Source organism: Sciurus carolinensis, chromosome 14 (assembly GCF_902686445.1).
Source record: "Sciurus carolinensis chromosome 14, mSciCar1.2, whole genome shotgun sequence".
NCBI lineage: Eukaryota > Metazoa > Chordata > Mammalia > Rodentia > Sciuridae > Sciurus > Sciurus carolinensis.
Genome location: NC_062226.1, coordinates 76,816,841 through 76,834,939, shown reverse-complemented (window position 1 = coordinate 76,834,939; position 18,099 = coordinate 76,816,841). Strand labels below are relative to the sequence as shown.

At 36.0% G+C, this 18,099-nt stretch overlaps 1 protein-coding gene across 3 annotated transcripts in view; it reads right to left on the bottom strand.

The window, feature by feature from the left end:
- The window catches only part of Pcsk5 (proprotein convertase subtilisin/kexin type 5), a 438,740-nt gene that overhangs the window by 202,441 nt on the left and 218,200 nt on the right, over positions 1–18,099 (bottom strand). For all 3 annotated transcript variants that reach the window (XM_047525058.1, XM_047525059.1, XM_047525060.1), the window contains exon 10: positions 5,212–5,315. In XM_047525058.1, the coding sequence (XP_047381014.1) occupies positions 5,212–5,315 (104 nt within the window). The remainder of the gene's footprint in view (positions 1–5,211; positions 5,316–18,099) is intronic.

Below are 18,099 nucleotides of genomic sequence, written 5' to 3'. Positions count from 1 at the left end.
AATTTATGTGTAATTCACATCTTTTTGTTGTTGTTGTTATTGATAGGTAGAGAATAAGCTCACATATACAATGACCATTAAATAAGAAAAGAAATTTTAGTCAATGAATAGGGAATGAAGGTCAGGTCACAAAGCACAATGGTAGAAGAAAAATAGACAATCTCAAATAAAAAAAAAAAATCAGGTGGCACAGTGGCATTTCCAGGGAGCGAATTTTATTAGGTAGACTCAAATAAATTTACCTCCCTCTATCTTTCCAAGTAATAATTGCTGTATTTTTGCAAATGGTTTGAACTAGAGTCTAATCCCACCTCTGACACGGATCATATGAATAACATTTCAATTTGACCTTTCTTCAAAAATGCAATGTACAGGTTACCAATTAAGGTGCATTATGGAGCTTTAACCACAGCTACCAGCAGCAAATCCATGTTCTAGGTGGCAGAGATGAAATATTATTTGAATATGAAATAAGAAAATAAAATGAAACTTTACCCCTTCAAATAACAAGAGTATTAGAAATCACTTCATACACGTGAAAAACAAAAAAGAAGACAATTCAAAACCTCTCATTTGGATTCACACATGGCATGCTTAATGGTTTCAGCATTTCTAATTCCTTTTAATAAGTGTTACAAACTGAAAGCAAGACAGGTAGGTACTCAAAATATATTGGAACATCTTAAAATTACCAGCCCTACCCATGGAAATAAATGGATGGCAATTGAAAGTAATAAAGGTTATTAAAAGTTAAGGTCTCAGAGGCTAAGAAGTCACGTTAGACTGTCAATCGTTTTCCCATGGTGGGTAACCAGTTAGAAATTAAAAAAAAAAAATCTAGTAGTTTAGTTTTGGTGGAAGAAGGAGTCAGTGGGGATGGGAGATTTCAGCAACATGCTGGAAGAAAAAAAGAGACTTACATAGTCTGGGAGGGCAGTGAAATGGAAGGCGTGGTACCCTCGCTCACTGAGTTGTCATTTTTGATTTTTCAATGACATTTTTTTCCTCCTTTCGCCTAGTAAAGATGACAGAAGGTCCTAATTTATTATCTGACGTCTATTCCTGTTCCTAGATTTAAGAGAGTTTAAGTCACATAATCCAAATACAAATAATTCGATATAAAGCTAGAGCACTGACGTCCATGCATTCAATCATCATCATAAACACATTACTAGAACCAAAGGTCAGGAGTCAGAACCGGGCTGCACAGCCCAGGCACATGGGGAAAGAGGGACAGTGCATTTGCAGTTTACTCATATTAAAGCACTAAAAGGGATCTACGGATCCCCCCTAAAGAGTTAACTTCCTCCTGAAATAAAACGAGCCACAGACTATCAAGAATGCCCAAATGAAAGTCTTTGGCATGGCTCTCTGGGGCCACAATCCTGTGTGCCCGAATAGAGTTGCTGGATGTACACATCAGACCCCAAAGAGGTATTCTCTGTCTTAGATGCCTTCTGCTGCTGAGGTTGGGCTGCATTTTAGAAGATGAGAGAAGGATCACTGATACTTTTCTCTAAAATGATCTGGAAGACTGTTGGGTCTTAGATCTCAGAAGTATAAAAATAGGCATTATATAAATTTCTGTCTCCATATGTGAATTATGCCAGGGCAGATATGACTAGGCAGCACTATGGAGCCTCTGACATCTCTGCCTACGTCCTGGCTTCACTTCAACATGAGTTGGGTTGGCACACTGAAGTTGCTAGGAAATATCAATAAATGAAGGGACAGCATCAATTAAATTCTGGGAAGAAAACCACCCAGATGAAAAAAAGCCCTTGCTTCTATACTTACTCGGTACATTTTAAGAAGCATGGAGGGAGGATTAAAAAGAACAGAAAGCAAAACAAAGCAAAACAAAACAGAAAAGCCTTTTCATAAAAGAAATGGGAAAGGATCAAGGGAGAAAAAGCAATAATCCTGACAAAATCCCAAAGAGCTTAACGCTAGAATCATGTCACGGCATTACACATGTTGGTCAGTAGCAAAATACTAGAATTTAGATTTCATTTCTCCAGTGGCAAAATACCAGACCTATTCATCTGATCTAAGACAATTTCCTATTTGCACTTACAATTTCAAGTAGATTCTTTCATTGATATATGATATTTATTGCATTTGTTTTTCATAAAACTATCTTTAGAGGAGTTATAAAATCAAAAGGTGTAGTTTGAAATTTAGTGAGAATTATTCAGAAGTGAACACGGCAACTCAACATTTAGTCAGTTTTCATAATATGTGTTCATTGGATTATGTTTAGTTTGAAAAACTGATATGCTATAAAGACATTTTACTTATAAGATTATTATTATTATGCAAGAAGCAGTGGGACAAAATAAACTTAATTCTATTGTTAAAGGTTAAGCTGCTTCAAGAACAGGGAACACCTTCCATTTTCTAGGTCCACAACACACAAAGTGAGTGAGTCTGGATCAAACCTGCCTTTGGGAGGGCCCCCAGCTGTCTAGCTCACCCATTGTTTAGCCTGGGAGGTATGACATGTGGGTATGTCTGAAGGAAGAAGTATAGGGAGGTTTTTTGTAAAGTGGATTTGGCAGGGACTGCTGTTTAGGGTGTTCTTTGTCAGTGATAATATCTATTGATTTCCAAACCCAAAACTGAATTGGTAGCTACTCTCAGTGGCTTCTGCTTTACCAGACGAGAAAGAAATTCTGTTGGATATTAACATCCTCATCACTGCTATCAGTTTCTTTTTTTCCCTTTCTTTACATACTCTTTAAATCAATTGCTCAACATTAGATCACAAAAGCAAGGCCAGAGAAGTACAGGTGTTTCTGAATTCATTTCATGCATACATTTTGATCAGTGTTCAGTCTGGGTTGGGTGGGATGGGGGTGAGCACCTGTGAGCACAGGCTTTTGGTGGCAGACTCCTTTCATATTCTCCTGTCCAAGGGAGGAATGCCTGGCATAGATTCCTGCTCAGCAAGGCCTGTAAAAGTCAGCTGACCTAATTGAAAGGACGAGCTCTTACTGAGCTCTCCTTACACAAACCTCTTCCAAACATTAGGTCTTTTTGTTCTTTCAGTTCTTATTTTATAAAAAGTCAGTCTGCTTTTTTCCTCTGGTCCTGGTGACCTGTGTTCTCTGCTTCCCCAAAGCACGTTGCTTCTCCTGCTAGCCTCTGCTGTAATCGCTTTTATTTGTGAGACACTTGGGAGGGGATGGAAATGTTTAGAGTAGGGAAGAAAATAACTCTTTAAAAAATTCATCTCATTATGATCATGTTTAGATGAAATATGGGGCTTGCCATCAACAAAATTACAAAACAATTCCACTGGGAACCTAGACCAGTCAGAGTAATTCATCTATGAAAAAGCGAACTTTAATTGTTACTCTTGGCAGGCATCTAAGAGTAGAGTGAAATATTATACTAAATATTGCCACGTGCAATAGTAAAATACTATTTCCTCCTTGCCAGAAGCAGCGTACAGGCCCCTTCAGATTCAGGTTTGGGTCTGGTGATTTAGTCTAAATCCTCTGTTTCCCCCTCTCCAAAACCAACAGGGGTTTTCAAAAGAGCTGCATGTTTTATTAGAACCATTTGCTCCTTTTAAGTTGCCAAAAAGGAATAAGTAAAACTAAGACATTTATTTGGGTTAAAGTTGATTCCTCAGCTTCATGGAGGTCAAAGTACTTAGTCTGTGAACCTTCTGCTAAGAAGTTCACTCCAGCCTTGAACCAGCCAAGGTTCTGCATTGGTCCCTTGCTCCCTAACAGCCTCATGGATTTATACAGCAGTAGTTGGGCACATGTGGAAGCTAACCAAGATGGAAGATACATTCCGAGTTTTCTAGAACAATAAATTTCAAAAAATTTTGATGGTGCCCGATGATGTTGCACTGTGGGGATCAGGTGATTTGACTGGGGTTTCCGAGAATGGGATCCCACCAGGTATTGACAACTCTTTAGATTAAAAAGTTCATTGGACACTGCTGCAATTGTGTCCTTCACAAGCATGGAAGAGGTGTTTGCTAATACTCAAAAGCAGAGGGACAGTCTTTTGTTTAAAAACAGAGCAAAGCCTTTGGTGAAAACATTAAAGAACTATTTATGTGCACTGGTTACCTGTCATATTTATAGGGTCTAGATAATCATGAGTGTATTATAAGCTATTTATAAATAATTTTTAAATATATATTCCAACATGAATATTTGCATATATTAGGCATAATTCCCTAAGGATATATTAAAAGCATATTTAAGATATCACATGTATATAATATTATTCAGCTTCCAAAATGTATAAATTGGGACAATTAGGACCCTTTGAAATTAAATGACTTGTTCAGGATTATTCAGTATATTACCTACAATCTGAAGAATAGAATCTTATTTAAGTAGATATTCCCTATGGTATGGAACATTGTTCTTATCCACAGGGGACTATGTTATAATATTAAAATTATTGGGAGTAAGTTTAAAATTAAAGGTGTGATAAAAAGTAATCTTGTTAAAACTTAGTTGATTAAAATTTAAGTCATCTTCAACTTGAGTAAACTATACTAATCCTTAGAACATCTGTGGTTTTTTTTTTAATTACAACACATATTATCTTTGACAATAAATAAAATGGATGCTGTTAATAAGACCATTGGAGGGAAATATAATCTGCATTAGCCATGGGAAAAATTTTGTTATATGTGTACACAGGTGCATAAGGAGTGAATGAAACAAAGCTTCATGAGAATTTTTAGTCTATATAAAGTAACATCTCTTAGAAATACGCTTGTTCTTTTTGTGGAAGTTGAAAAAAAACAAAACAAAATTTACAGAATGCATGGACTAACAGTGCTACACTAATGTGAACAATATCTATCCATTATTATTTAAGAGGAAATAATTACTACAGAAGGTAAGAAAATTTAAAATACATTGCTAAAATACAACTCAGATAATGATCGACAGCACAAGTAAACTAATTAGGAGTCCCATAGGCCGACTGTACTTGGGAGTTGATTGATCTAAAAAACTGACTTATCATCTGGGAAGACTAAGAAGCCTGCCTTATATATGTAGTTTTAATTTTAAAAAATATCAATCTGCCTTTTATTTACTAAAAGATCAAGCTCTTTGTGAGCATAAAATTTAAAATTTCGTTTGAGGAGTTGTATATCCTGCTCTCCATTTAAAATGGGGGAAAAATAAAAATATTTTGCCTGTGACAGAATATGAAAGAAGTTCTCACCCTTAAAACCAGCAGCATTGGTTTTCCAGTCATTAGCGTTCAAATGTCCCGCACGGGAAGTCCTGACAATAACATGCTGTACGTCTCTCCAGGTCAGAAACGGACTGGGGAAAGACAAGGTAAGAATCATTGTACCAAAAAAAAAAAAAAGATGGGGGAAGCAGAGAGTCACAAGCAAATTAAAAAAGCAAAATCAAAATGGCAAAGTACTAAAAACAAAGGGTCGAAGATTTGCGTTTGGGATAACCAAATGCCAAATGCTGTTTTTGTTCTCAAGATGGAGAAGTGACATTAGTCTGAGGGAGGAAGAAAATGTAACCTTAAATTGAAGAAATAACAGGACTGAAGTCAGTGTTAACTCAGTGTTTAAAAGGGTGAGTGTGTTCAGCTTCCTCAACAAAATGGCTGCCCATTAGGGCACTGTTGTACTTGGTCTGCGTCATTACTGGAAATTCAGAGTTAGCTAAAGTCAAAATGGAAGGCCTCTGGAACATTCCTTGTTCAATCAGAACTAGGCAAATGACTTGCAATTTTACTAAAGAACTCAGCAATGTTCAATCTTCTTTATATATACACATGGGAAATGGGAAAATCTCAACTGAAATCCAGTCCCCATTTTCACTGTTCTTCAAGGAAGAGACTGTGGTACAGAACCTGTAGTTGGACTCCTCAGCACAGACAACTGTGGGGGTGCACTTAATTTGTAATATGTAGTTGTTATGCTAAGTCACTGGATACCTAGTTACCTAGTTCTTATGGTTGTTAGCCTTGGAGAGCACAAGACAATAACTGAACGGGAGACATGCTTGCTGGAAAACCCAATGCTGGTCATAAATATACAGAAAATGAATTCAATACACATACACAGAAGTTTTGTTCTTTTCAAGGAATACGTATTTTCTAGAAGGCATTTGATTCAACGTATCCATGTAATTCTCATCAGGATACTTATTCGATTCAGTCTTGAACTTTGAGATGTGACAATCTTTTGCCTCACTAAGAATTATGGTCATTAGCAATTCAACCTGCATGGTTCTTTTGTTTCTCAAATACCACCTTCCTTTTAGGAGTATTTGCATGGATGGGCCATAGAACATTGGGGGAGAGGAAGAAATTACTCTCTGTCTGCCTCATGTGCTCATGTATGGACACTGGGATCTCCCAGGCTGCAAGAAAACTTGTCTTAATTGTAGCCAATTTTCATGGTGAAGCCTATACAGTACTTTATACTACTTTTTTTTCATCCCATCACACTTATAAGATTATGTGATTTGTAGGGTGATCTAATAAGAGGGGGCCAGGTGATCAGATTCTGCCTGCTTCATTTTCTATGTGAAATTAACCTCTCATAGTCTTAATTTCCTCACTTAGAATATGGATATTAAGTCTACTTTATTGTACTGATTGAATCAATTAAAGCAATGCCAATTACTTAACGTAGTGCCTGGTACTTGATGAGTTATTAAGAGATACCAGCACAACATTTTGATAAACTAATAGCCAAAGCTTTTATTTGGTGGTTTGAATATAAAGAAAACAGAGAAAGAAAAGGGCTATTGAATTCTGATCTGATACCTTTTTGTTATGCTCTCAGACTAAAGATAAATGAAGCGTACTGCCATTTTCAAAGTTTTCAGAGGGGATAAAATTGGCTCTAGATTATTTTGTAAGGTTGCATTAGCAAAAGAACTTATATTTAGGAAATTAAAACATAACCATTGAATTTTAATAATATGAGAACAATGAAAACAGAATTATTTTCATTTTGCACGGATACAACACTCATTTAAGAACCAATTTTAGAAGCTGGTAGGGCATGAAACTCTCAAGAAAGGAAGGGAGGTGAATGGTGAACTCCAGAAGAAAGGGAAGTTTTGTTTCTAAAACAAATAGCATGATTGGGTCCTGAGCTGACTAATCCTGAATTCATAACTCAGCAGACTCAGTGCATTGCTGTCAGGAAAATGAGAAAATGAGTATAGGGATAATTCTGAATGCTGGCCTCAACATAAGATGCTTGGACTGTGCCTCAGATGTGATGTTCACATCCTTCCAAAGGAACAGATGCTGTTTTCCCCCATGAATGAACAGCAGGACAACAAAAGGTACACTTGAATTTGACAACTATATCTAAATCAACCTAGTGATTTAAAATTAATGTTAACACACAGTTGAAACACCCATATTATAAGTCTTACCCTTTAGGACAAAAAGAAAGGAAGTACATTTCCACATTACTTATCACCAGGGCAAGATTCCTTCAGAAATATCTACCACAGTGTTCTGACCACAGAGAGATGTATATTGCTCCTAGGGAACCTTCGTGCTAACATATAAAAATAATAGAACAGGGAACACTTATCTTGTACCTTAGATAGTTGTATTCTGGCAAATTCAGGAAGTCTCCTGTATTCAACTCAGCCTGAAGAAATAAGAATTACTTGTCCCCATGCTGAGTTGCAAAACCTAGTTCTTCTTGGAGTACTTGTAATTAGAAGGAAGAAACTGGCATCAGGAAATTGAAACTACACACGGAAAGAACTTTCCTCTGACATTTCATAATGCACACAACTTTGAAAATGATCTAATTTGAAAATTTTCTGAAAATAATTAAGGAAGATAACTTTCTCAAAATAAATTAGGAAGATAATATGGGAAGTTGATGGGTTTGGAATCAGTGGTGTTTCCACCTGTAGGAAGATAACTAGCTCAGGAGGCATCATTGGTTAATTGTGGCGCACATAGTTTAGATATTTCCAGTATCTCAAGAGGACTCTTGCTTATGGGGAAGTGTAATTTTCATCTTACTTTGTTGATTTTTTTTTTTTTCAGTACTGGGGATCCAACTAGGGTCCTGCACTGCCTCTTACTTGTTCACAGGGATGATGTAGGGGCTGAAGATTGAGTCAAACTATCAAAGATGTGGTAATGGATCATTTTGGTAACAATATACAGAGCAAAAAACTTAGAGGAAAGGCTGAGTAGCCTTTGCTGGGAATGGCACATCCACAACAGTACTGCAGGACTCTCTATAGCTCTCCCCCACCCCCACCCCAGATACCTGGGCTCACACTCCACTGGCAGAGGAAAACCAAGACCCCTCTTTTCAAGAATGAGAAGACCGAGCACCAACAATTTTAGGGCAAGCAACAGTTGAGAGATCAAAAAATCTAACAGACTAGAGGGAAAGAGTGGTATCTTTCAACCTGAGCCTTCTGGCCACTGTAGTGAGCCACATGGTGTTCTGCTACAGATGCCTCAAATTTCTTCCTGGATTTATTGACAATTCCTTTCAACCGCAACAATCACCCAAAATGTAACATTTCTAAGTGTTTGCAAGAGCTGTGTACCTGCATGTGGTCTTTCAAAGCAATGAAAGGCACACGACTTTGTGGGGGGTTTAATACATGTAATCATCTCTGGTTAAGTTTCGCCTCTTTTACTGACCTTGTAATAATAACCCACATTTAGTAGGCATGTGCCAGAGCCAAGCACAATATGTTTTAAATGCAGTATTGTTGTATAATCTTGAAAATGATATGATATAGGAAATACTCTTATTCTCATTTCACAGATACAAAACTGAGGCCTTGAATTACATGCAGTCAGTCAAGTACAAAGAGGTAATAAGGGGTAGAGTCAGAGTCCAAATCTGCAGGACCTGGTGGCCGAACTTCGGCTATCAATCACCAGGTAATGCGGTTTCCAGAATGGATCTATAAAGGTGATACAGGGTCACACACAGCACTTCACAGGTCTTTCTTTGAACAGTGGATAAATAAGCTGGATGTAGGATGTCATTTTCTCAGTGTCCCGCAATCTTTGTATATAAACCCTGCTTCTAAGCTCAGTTGGTTGTTTTTTTGTTTGTTTGTTTGTTTGTTTTTTCCAGAACTGGTAATTGAACCCAGGGGTGCTTAACCACTGAGCCTCACCCCCCACCCATTTTTTGTATTTTATTTAGAGACAGGGTCTCACTGAATTGCTTAGGGCCTCACTAAGTTGCTGAGCCTGGCTTTGAACTCATGATCCTCCTGCTGCCAAGCCACTGGGATTACAGGCATGCGCCACTGTGCCTGGCTAGTTGGTTGGTTTATATCTACTGTGGTATTCAGGAGATTTCTTACTATAGATTGTAAGTTCTAAAGTCCTAACTTTTGAACATCCTATCAAAGATGAACAGAAAAATACCACATTAAGAAAATCATATTATTTTTATAACATATTTGATATGTAGACTGTTATGGTTAGATATGAGGTGTCCCCCAAAAGCTCATGTGTAAGACAAAGCAAGGAAGTTTAGAGATGAAATGACTGAGTTATGAGAGCCTTAGCCTACTCAGTGCATTAATCCACTGGAAAGGATTAGTTGGGTGGTAACTATAGGCAGGTAGGGTGTGGATGGAAGAGGTGGATCACTGTGGACATGCCTATAGAATATACATTTTGTTCTTGTTGAGTGGAGTGCTCTCTCTGCTTCCTGATGCCACATCCTGAGCTTCTTTCCTCTGCTGCCCTCTTCCGCCATGATGTTCTGCCTCACTTCAGCCCTAAAGAATAGAGTTAGCTGTCTATGGACTGAGACCTCTGAAACTAAGAGCCTCAAATAAAACTTTCCCTTCTGTAATTATTCTCATCAGGTCTTTTGGGCATAGCAACAAAAAAGCTGACTAAAACATATACTATATGTCACACTATGATTGTACTATTTTATACCATTATTGTTAATGATTTTGTCACTTGGCATGCTGTGGGCTCATTATGATGTGGCTCATAGCCTGGCTAGGTAATTCTTCTCTTCAATGAATCTCTGTTAAAATTGCCCTTAACCACTTCTCATTAACAGTCATAAAGGTAGGATAGACAATGACACCCTTACTACCTTGTGCTTGTATTACATGCCTGTTCTGAGCAGTGCAAAGCATTTCACAGGTCTGATATGATTTAGAAGAAGCAGGACATGTTCTAAGAGTGAAATTTTGTGTAGTGTTTCTTATTAAGTTTATAAGTGCAATCTCTAGCTTGTATATTAAAAAAGAAAAAAAATATACCCCTCATCAAGAGTTCTTCCAACTGGGCACGGTGGTGCTCGCCTATTATCCCAGTGGATTTACAAGATTAAAATTTAGAAGATTAAAATAATATTTTCCTACAGGCTTATTAAGAAGTATATTTTGAAACAAGCTTTTTGAATGTTCAGTTTTAATTTTAAACTTTGTTATAAATCACTATGCATTTTAGATTCTAGAATTTGAAGTAAATGATATCATGACTATGTTAGAAACTTCTGCCTCGTTTTATAAAACCTGGCAGTCTTTCTAGTTATTAGACACAGATGACTATAAATAATATTGAAAAAATTATATAATGTACACACACAGGAAAGAATTAATGAAGATTAATAGAAATCTGCTATAAAACATTTGGAGGCATTATATAGAACCCCACACCAATGAGACTGGCAGAAGAAAATAATTTTTAACTTTTGTTTTCCTCTACTATGTATATATTGGGGTGCCAAATCTATGTCTTTCTAAACTCCCTGAGAGTGAGGAGTGAATATGAAACAAAGTTCCAAATAATAAGTTGTCTATTGAGCATTTCTACCAATCTTTCCTTGATCTTTTGCCTGGAATGTGGACATGATGGCTAGAACTGCAGCTGCCTTTAACAAAAAAATCAAGAAAAGAATCTAAGCTTTGGCCTTTATAGTTTTGAGCTACTGAATCCACATTGTATCTTGATCGCTGATTTGTTGATTTGTCATATGAACCAAATCTTTCTTGTTAATGAATACATTCCCTAAAAGATGCATCTTCCAAAGTACGGAGTAACAGATGGCATGCAGTAAATGTTCACTGTGTGTTCAGTACTCTAAGAAGTACTTTACATTCATTTTTTTCATTTATTCCTCAGGACAAGGCAGTGAGACAGGTGCTGTTACTGCTTTCATTTCAAAAATAAGGACATCAAAGTACAGAAAGATTATTGTGTATGGTTAGATTCACATGATGAGCAAAAGCTGAAACTGGCCCAGACCATCTGACTGCAGAGCCTTGCTGGACCCACTCCACCACCACGGGTCCATCAAGGGAAGAGTCAGGCTAGCAGTGCTTGCAGACAGTGGCTGCTGAACTGCTGGTTTGGGGTAGGAACTGATGCTCTCCTCACCCAGCACAGTCGTGTTAGCTAGAGCTCTGTCAGGGTCTCAGGACTGGTCTGGAGTTCTGTCTCTCACTCCTACTCTCAGTGGCAGATTGAGTAGGTCTGTACCTGGATGCTGCTATGGTTTGGAGCTTGAAGGTCCTTCAAAGACCCCTGTGTTAAAAAGCCTTGGTCTCCAGGGTAGTGCTACTGGGAGGTGGTGGAATCTTTAGGAGGTGGGCCTACTGGGAATTCCTTAGATCACTGGTGGTCTTGGTATGCTTTTGAAGGGGATTGTGGTCCCCCTTCCCCTTCTTCCCTCTGTCTCTCACACTCTCTCTCTTTTGCTTCCTGGCCATGGGGCAAGCATTTTTGCCCTACCATGTGCTACCACCATGATACGTTCTACCATGTGCTGCCTCACTACAAGTCCAAAACAAGGGATTAGTTGATCAAGGATTAGAACCTCCACAACTATGAGACAAAATAAGCCTTTTCTCTTTATAATTACCTTGAGCATTTTGTTATAGTAACAGGAAGTTGACTAATACAGATGCTAATGGAAAAACAAAAGCATCATACTTGTTTCTCATTGAGAATGAATAATTAAAAACAAAAATAAATAATGGAAATAAAGGAAAAAGAAAAGGAAGGAAAATAAAGAAAAAGAAACAAAAGGTAAGTATAAGGAGCAGCAAAAAAGAGGCAAAGGGAAAGAAAAAGAGTACAGAGGAGAAAAACAGTAATAATATGGAGCTTATGAAAAACAGTGCACAAGAGGGAATCAATCAATAAAGTGAAGTGAAAGACAGCAAGAAGCATAGAGCAGTATCAGTAAGAGAATAGTTTACATCAGAGTCAACTGATACTAACATGATACAGTAGAATTGATAATGTGCACAATTGAGTTAAATGATGTGAAAGGCAAAGGTGAGAGCTTCCTGCATACTTTTTAGGAAAGAGATGACAAGGAAAGACAAGCTGACAGATTTGGAGGACAGAAAATAGAAATCCAATTTCAGAATACCAACTTAGTTCTCTGAGGCTGAAGACTAATAATCACAGACTCTTCACATCTACCAGATGCTCCAGTGGGTGCTTCACCTTGTGCACACAAAGTGAACTCTAGGGAAAGCTTCTTATATCATTATTTTCTTTTTTAGACATGTAGAAACTGAGGCTTAGAAAGACTAAACATCTTTCCCAAAGCTATAAACCTAGGAAGAACCAAAACAGAGAAGCCAGGTCTTCCATCTACAGTCCAGGCTCTGAAGCCCCATGGAAGACTTAGCCAGTAACCAAAGTCACACTTGAATAAAAATGTACAGAGTGGGTGAAAATGACTCAATATGTTCCAGGAAATATTAATTAAAGAAAGAGTTGGGCTGGCTTCAGTGGTGCATGCCTGCAATTCCAGTGACTTGGGAGGTTGAGATAGGAGGATCGCAAATTCAAGGCCAGTCTTAGCAAGTTAGGGAGACTCTTAGCAATGTAGTTAAGACCCTGTCTAAATAAAAAAATAAAAAGGCTAGGGATGTGGCCCAATGGTAGAGCACCCCTAGGTTCAATTCCCAGTACTGAAAAAAACAAACCAAAAAAAGAGTTGGGTCCTCAGATGACTCATAAGATATATACATTTTCAGTACAAATGCAAAGAAAAATTATCCTGAAAGCTTCTGTTCAAGAATTTTAAAAAACCTAAACAATGCAGGACTTCTGGCTCAAGATTCTCTGCAAAGCTAATTTTAGGAGACAATGAAGAATAGTTTCAGCTATCGATAGGAAATGGACCAAAGAATTTCATAAGTTCATTGCGTTTCATTAGTGAATGCAGGAGATGTGTATTTGCAGGGCTGAGAAAATACACTAACTTACTTTTCTGCAAACACCAGCTCTGAGAACCCAAATAACATAAGCAAACAACAGAAAGGTTTATTTTAGCCTATAAATAAATAGTTCAAAGTTAAAGCCCTAGAATATAAGTTGTTAGAAAATACTTACTGATGACTCTAGAGTAAACTTAAGATAGAGTTAAGAATTAACAATTGTTTTAACAGAATTCTTTTCAGAAGAAAAGAAAATAATGGCAAAAATGAATTAACTTTAGTCTGTTGCATAAATCCAGGTTATGATATTAGAGATGGGGAAATAAGTAGGTGAGGGAATTAAAGAAAATGTAAGTGAAATTTACGTAGCAATAAGTCAAAAGGGAGACTTATCCTATGATATTTATTTTAAAGTATTCGCTTTGCTTATTTACAACTTTGTAAAAATATAAAAACTAGAAACTAAAGAAAAGACATAGATTTCTTTACAAAACTTACAAAAAAGATGCATGGATGGTAGAATTAGTTGCAAACCAAAACATGTTCTAGACAAAAACCACTTAAAATGACAAATAAGTTGAATTTACTTGAAAGATAGATGCTCTCTAAAATAAATATCTAACAGCTTGACATTTGTGCATCAGGATGAATAAATCAAAGAGTAAGAAAAAAGAAGTTACTGAGGGAACCACAACAGTGCTTAGATAATTTAATGCATTCATTTCAAGGGAAAGAATATAGAGCGTTTGTTTATGTAATAGATACAACTTAAAATTGAAATACATGCCCTATAAAAAGGCATTTTTCAAAAGAATTCATGGATCGATTAAAGAGTTTGAAAGAAAATTTGAAGACATATTAAGACAAAAAGGGAACCTCAATAATTGTACTTAGGAAAAACAACTATGAATGTTGTTGATTATCTAAACTTGTTACTAGATGATACTACAGTGAAAAAAAAGGAAATGATCAATTTCCTTTGCAACGAAGTATGTTCAACACTTAAAAGTGCTTCTCACAATTGTCATTCTGTCAAAGAGGAAGCTGAAACATAATTTGAAAATAAGCAGAGTCAAATAGAACTGTGGTCAGAAGTAAAGTCACACAAAACCATGTTAATGCAAAAGTAAATAAAAATGAGCCATTATTCAATTAATGAGATTTATAAAAAAAAAACAAAAACAAAGAGTCATTCTAAGGAAAGTAAAAAAGTTAATGAAAATTAAAAAAGGTGAATGGAAAAATAACATAACTGATCAAGAAATCCAAGAATTGATGCTTAGAAAAATAATAGCAAATCTGATCAATAAAATTTTAAAAACCATGAAATAAATCCTAAGTATTAAGGCACTCATAAAAGCCAATACAAGATATATTAATAGGATTAAATAGTACTTTAATAATAATTGGCTAATAAATTTGGGTATCTTATGAATTGGGCATAGTTCTAATGACTATAAATTTAAAAATTAAATTGATATAATTTATCAAAGAAGCACCTCTAAAAAAGACATTGGGGTCAGGCATTTTTTCTTCAAACAGAAGAACAGTGGTCCCAAGGGGCTCTAGAGAAAAGATAAATTACAAAATTCCATAATTTCATTTATGAATTTAACATTGCCTGATTAAACAAAAACTTGTAGACACAGAGATCAGTTTAAAGGTCAAATTAACTGGTTAAGAAGCTGGACTCTCCATTTACTACCTCTGCTACTTTATAAATGGAGATTAAATAAAATGAAACATAAAGTATACTTTAAAGGATGCCATTTATATACTGTGAGTTCACAATTAGTGTTAGCTGGCTACTATAATAAGAAAGCGTGTGCGTGCACACACACACACACACACACACACACACACACACACATACACACACAGATAGTTCCAGAAAAAGAAAGAGTAATTTATAAACTCACTCAGGAAAATAAACTGAAAGACATAAATGAAATGGGCTAAAACTAAACCAATAGCATATTTAAAACTAAATTTAATTCATCAATACAAGCAGAGAACTAGTTAACGTAAAGGAAGTAATATTGTGATGATAATGGTGTACATATTTTTAGTACTTTCCACATACCCAAATTCATTTAATCCAAGTAACAATCCTTTGATTCTAAGTTAGTGACTCAAATTTCTGATGGAGTAACTGAAGTTGCAGAAGGTAAAATATGGTTTTCACTTGGTCAAGGCTACCTGGGTAGTAATGGTAGAGGCGGAATTGGAACTTAAGTCAGCCTGACTCCAAAACCTGAAGCCAGGATAACCAGGTTGTACTACTTTACAATATGAATCAACATGAAAATTACTCATCACACATGAACAGAGAAAGATATTACTATTGTCAAATGCCATATGTTCTGGAAAAAAAAAAACAAAGCAAAGTAATCAGTTATAACAATGGGAATCAAAGAGGCTAAGAGAAAAATAAACAAATTAACAGCTTTGTTATAGATAAGAAATAACCAGTTTAAGGCATCATGGTAACAAATATTTATATTTCAAAACTGAAGTCTAAACCAAAAATATAGAACTAAAGAAAAGCCCAATACTTTTATTATGCCAATAAAAGATCTGAATAATTCAGAGGTAGGTTTTCTTGAATGGGAAAACCAGTTGTGGTAAAGAAGACAAGATGAACATAATTGCTATAAATTTTCATTGGAATTGCTTGTGGAACACAACAGAATGGTTCTAAATTTCATATGGAAAATGAACAGGTAAGAAATTTTAAGAAGCTTGGCACACTATTCATGTTTAAAACTCTAGAGTAACTAGTGATAGAAGGAACTTACCTCAACATTGTAAAAGCTATACATGATAAAACCAAGGCCAACATCATTCTGAATAAAGAAAAATTGAAAGCATCCCCTCTAAAAACATGAACAAGACAGGATGCCCATTTTCACTACTTCTATTCAACATAGTCCTTGAAATTAGGCCACAGCAGTTAGGCAAAAGAAGGAAATTAAAGGGATATTAAAAGGAAAAGAAGAGCTCAAAGTGTCTGTCAATGACATGATCCTATATTTAGAAGACCCAAAAAAATTCCACCAGAAAACTTCTAGAACTCATGAATGAATTCAGCAAAGTAGCAGGATATAAAATCAACACCCATAGGTCAATTGTATTCCTATAGTCCAATGATGAATCAGCTGAAAGAGAAATCAGGAAAACTATCCCATTCACAATAGTACCCCCCAAAAAAGAAAAAAAAAAAAAAAAGATGGGAATCAATCTAACAAAAGAGGTGAAAGACCTCAGCAATGAAAACTACAAAATACTAAAGAAAGAAACTGAACAAAACTTTAGAAGATACAAAGACCTTTCATTTTCTTGGATAGGCAGAATTAATATTGTCAAAATGTCGTAAGTACTCAAAGCAGTCTACAGTTTCAATGTGATTCCCATCAAAATTCCAATGCTGTTCTTCATAGAAATAGAAAAAGTAGTCATGAAATTCACTTGGAAAAATAAAAGGCCTAGTATAGTCAAAGCAATCCTTATCAAGAAAAGTAAAGCAGAAGGCATCACAATACCAGAGCTTAAATTATACTACAGAGCTATAGTTACAAAAACCGCATGGAATTGGCACCAAAACAGGTATGAAGACTAATGGGGTAGACTAAAATACAAAGAGATAAATCCCCCAGAATACAGTTATCTCATACTAGACAAAGGTGCCAAAAACATACATTGGAGAAAAAATAGCCTCTTCAACAAATGGTGCTGAGAAAACTGGAAATCCATATGTAATTGAATGAAATTTAAACCCTATCTCTCACCTGCACAAAACTCAACTCAAAGTGAATCAAAGACCTATGAATTAGACCAGAAATCCTGTGTGTGCTGGAAGATAATGTAGGCCCACCAGTCCAACAGATCAACTCAGGAACTGACCTCCTTAACAAGACTCCTAAAGCACAAGAAGGTAAAAAAAAAAAAATCAATAAATAGGATGGCATTAAACTGAAAAGTTTCTCATAGCAAAGGAAACAATTAAGAGTGTGAAGAGGGAGGGAGAGAAGAATGGGGGAACTTTAGATTATGTAGAAGGAAATGAGAGGGAGGGAGGTATAAAAAATGGTGGAATGAGACAGACATCATTACCCTAGGTTACATGTATGATTACACGAATGTATGAATCTACATCATGTACAACCATAGAAATGAAATGATGTACCCCATTTGTGTACAATGAATCAAAATGCAGTCTGTAAAAAATTAAAAGATAAATAAATAAATTAATTAATAAATAATAGTTTTAAAAAAAAGTGTGAAGAGAGAGCCTACAGAATGGAAGAAAATCTTTGCCACCTACACCTCACATAGAGTATTAATATACAGGATACACAAAGAACTCAAAAAGTTAGCACCAAAAAACAATAAAAACAAAACAACAACAACCACACACACAAAAAAGTAGCCCAATCAATAAATGGACAAACAAACTAATCAGACACGTCTCAAAAGAACAAATATGATTGGTCAACAAATACATGAAAAAATATTCCACATCTCCAGCAATTAGAGAAATACAAATTAAAACTAAACTGAGAATCCATCTCACTCCGGTCAGAATGGCAATTATCAAGAATACAAGTAAAAATAAATAGTGGTGAGGATGTGGGAAAAGAGTACACTCATGCATTGTTGGTGGAACTGTAAAATAATACAACTACTCTGAAAAGCAATATGAAGATTCCTCAAAATGTAGGAATGGAACCACCATTTGACCCAGTATTCCACACCTTGGTATGTATCCAAAGGATTTAAAATCAGCATACTATAATGATGCAACCACATCAATGTTCAGAGCAGATCAAATTCACAATAGATAAGCTATGGAACCAACCTAGTTGTCCTTCACCAGTTGAACAGATAAAGAAAATGTGGTGTATATATACAATGGAGT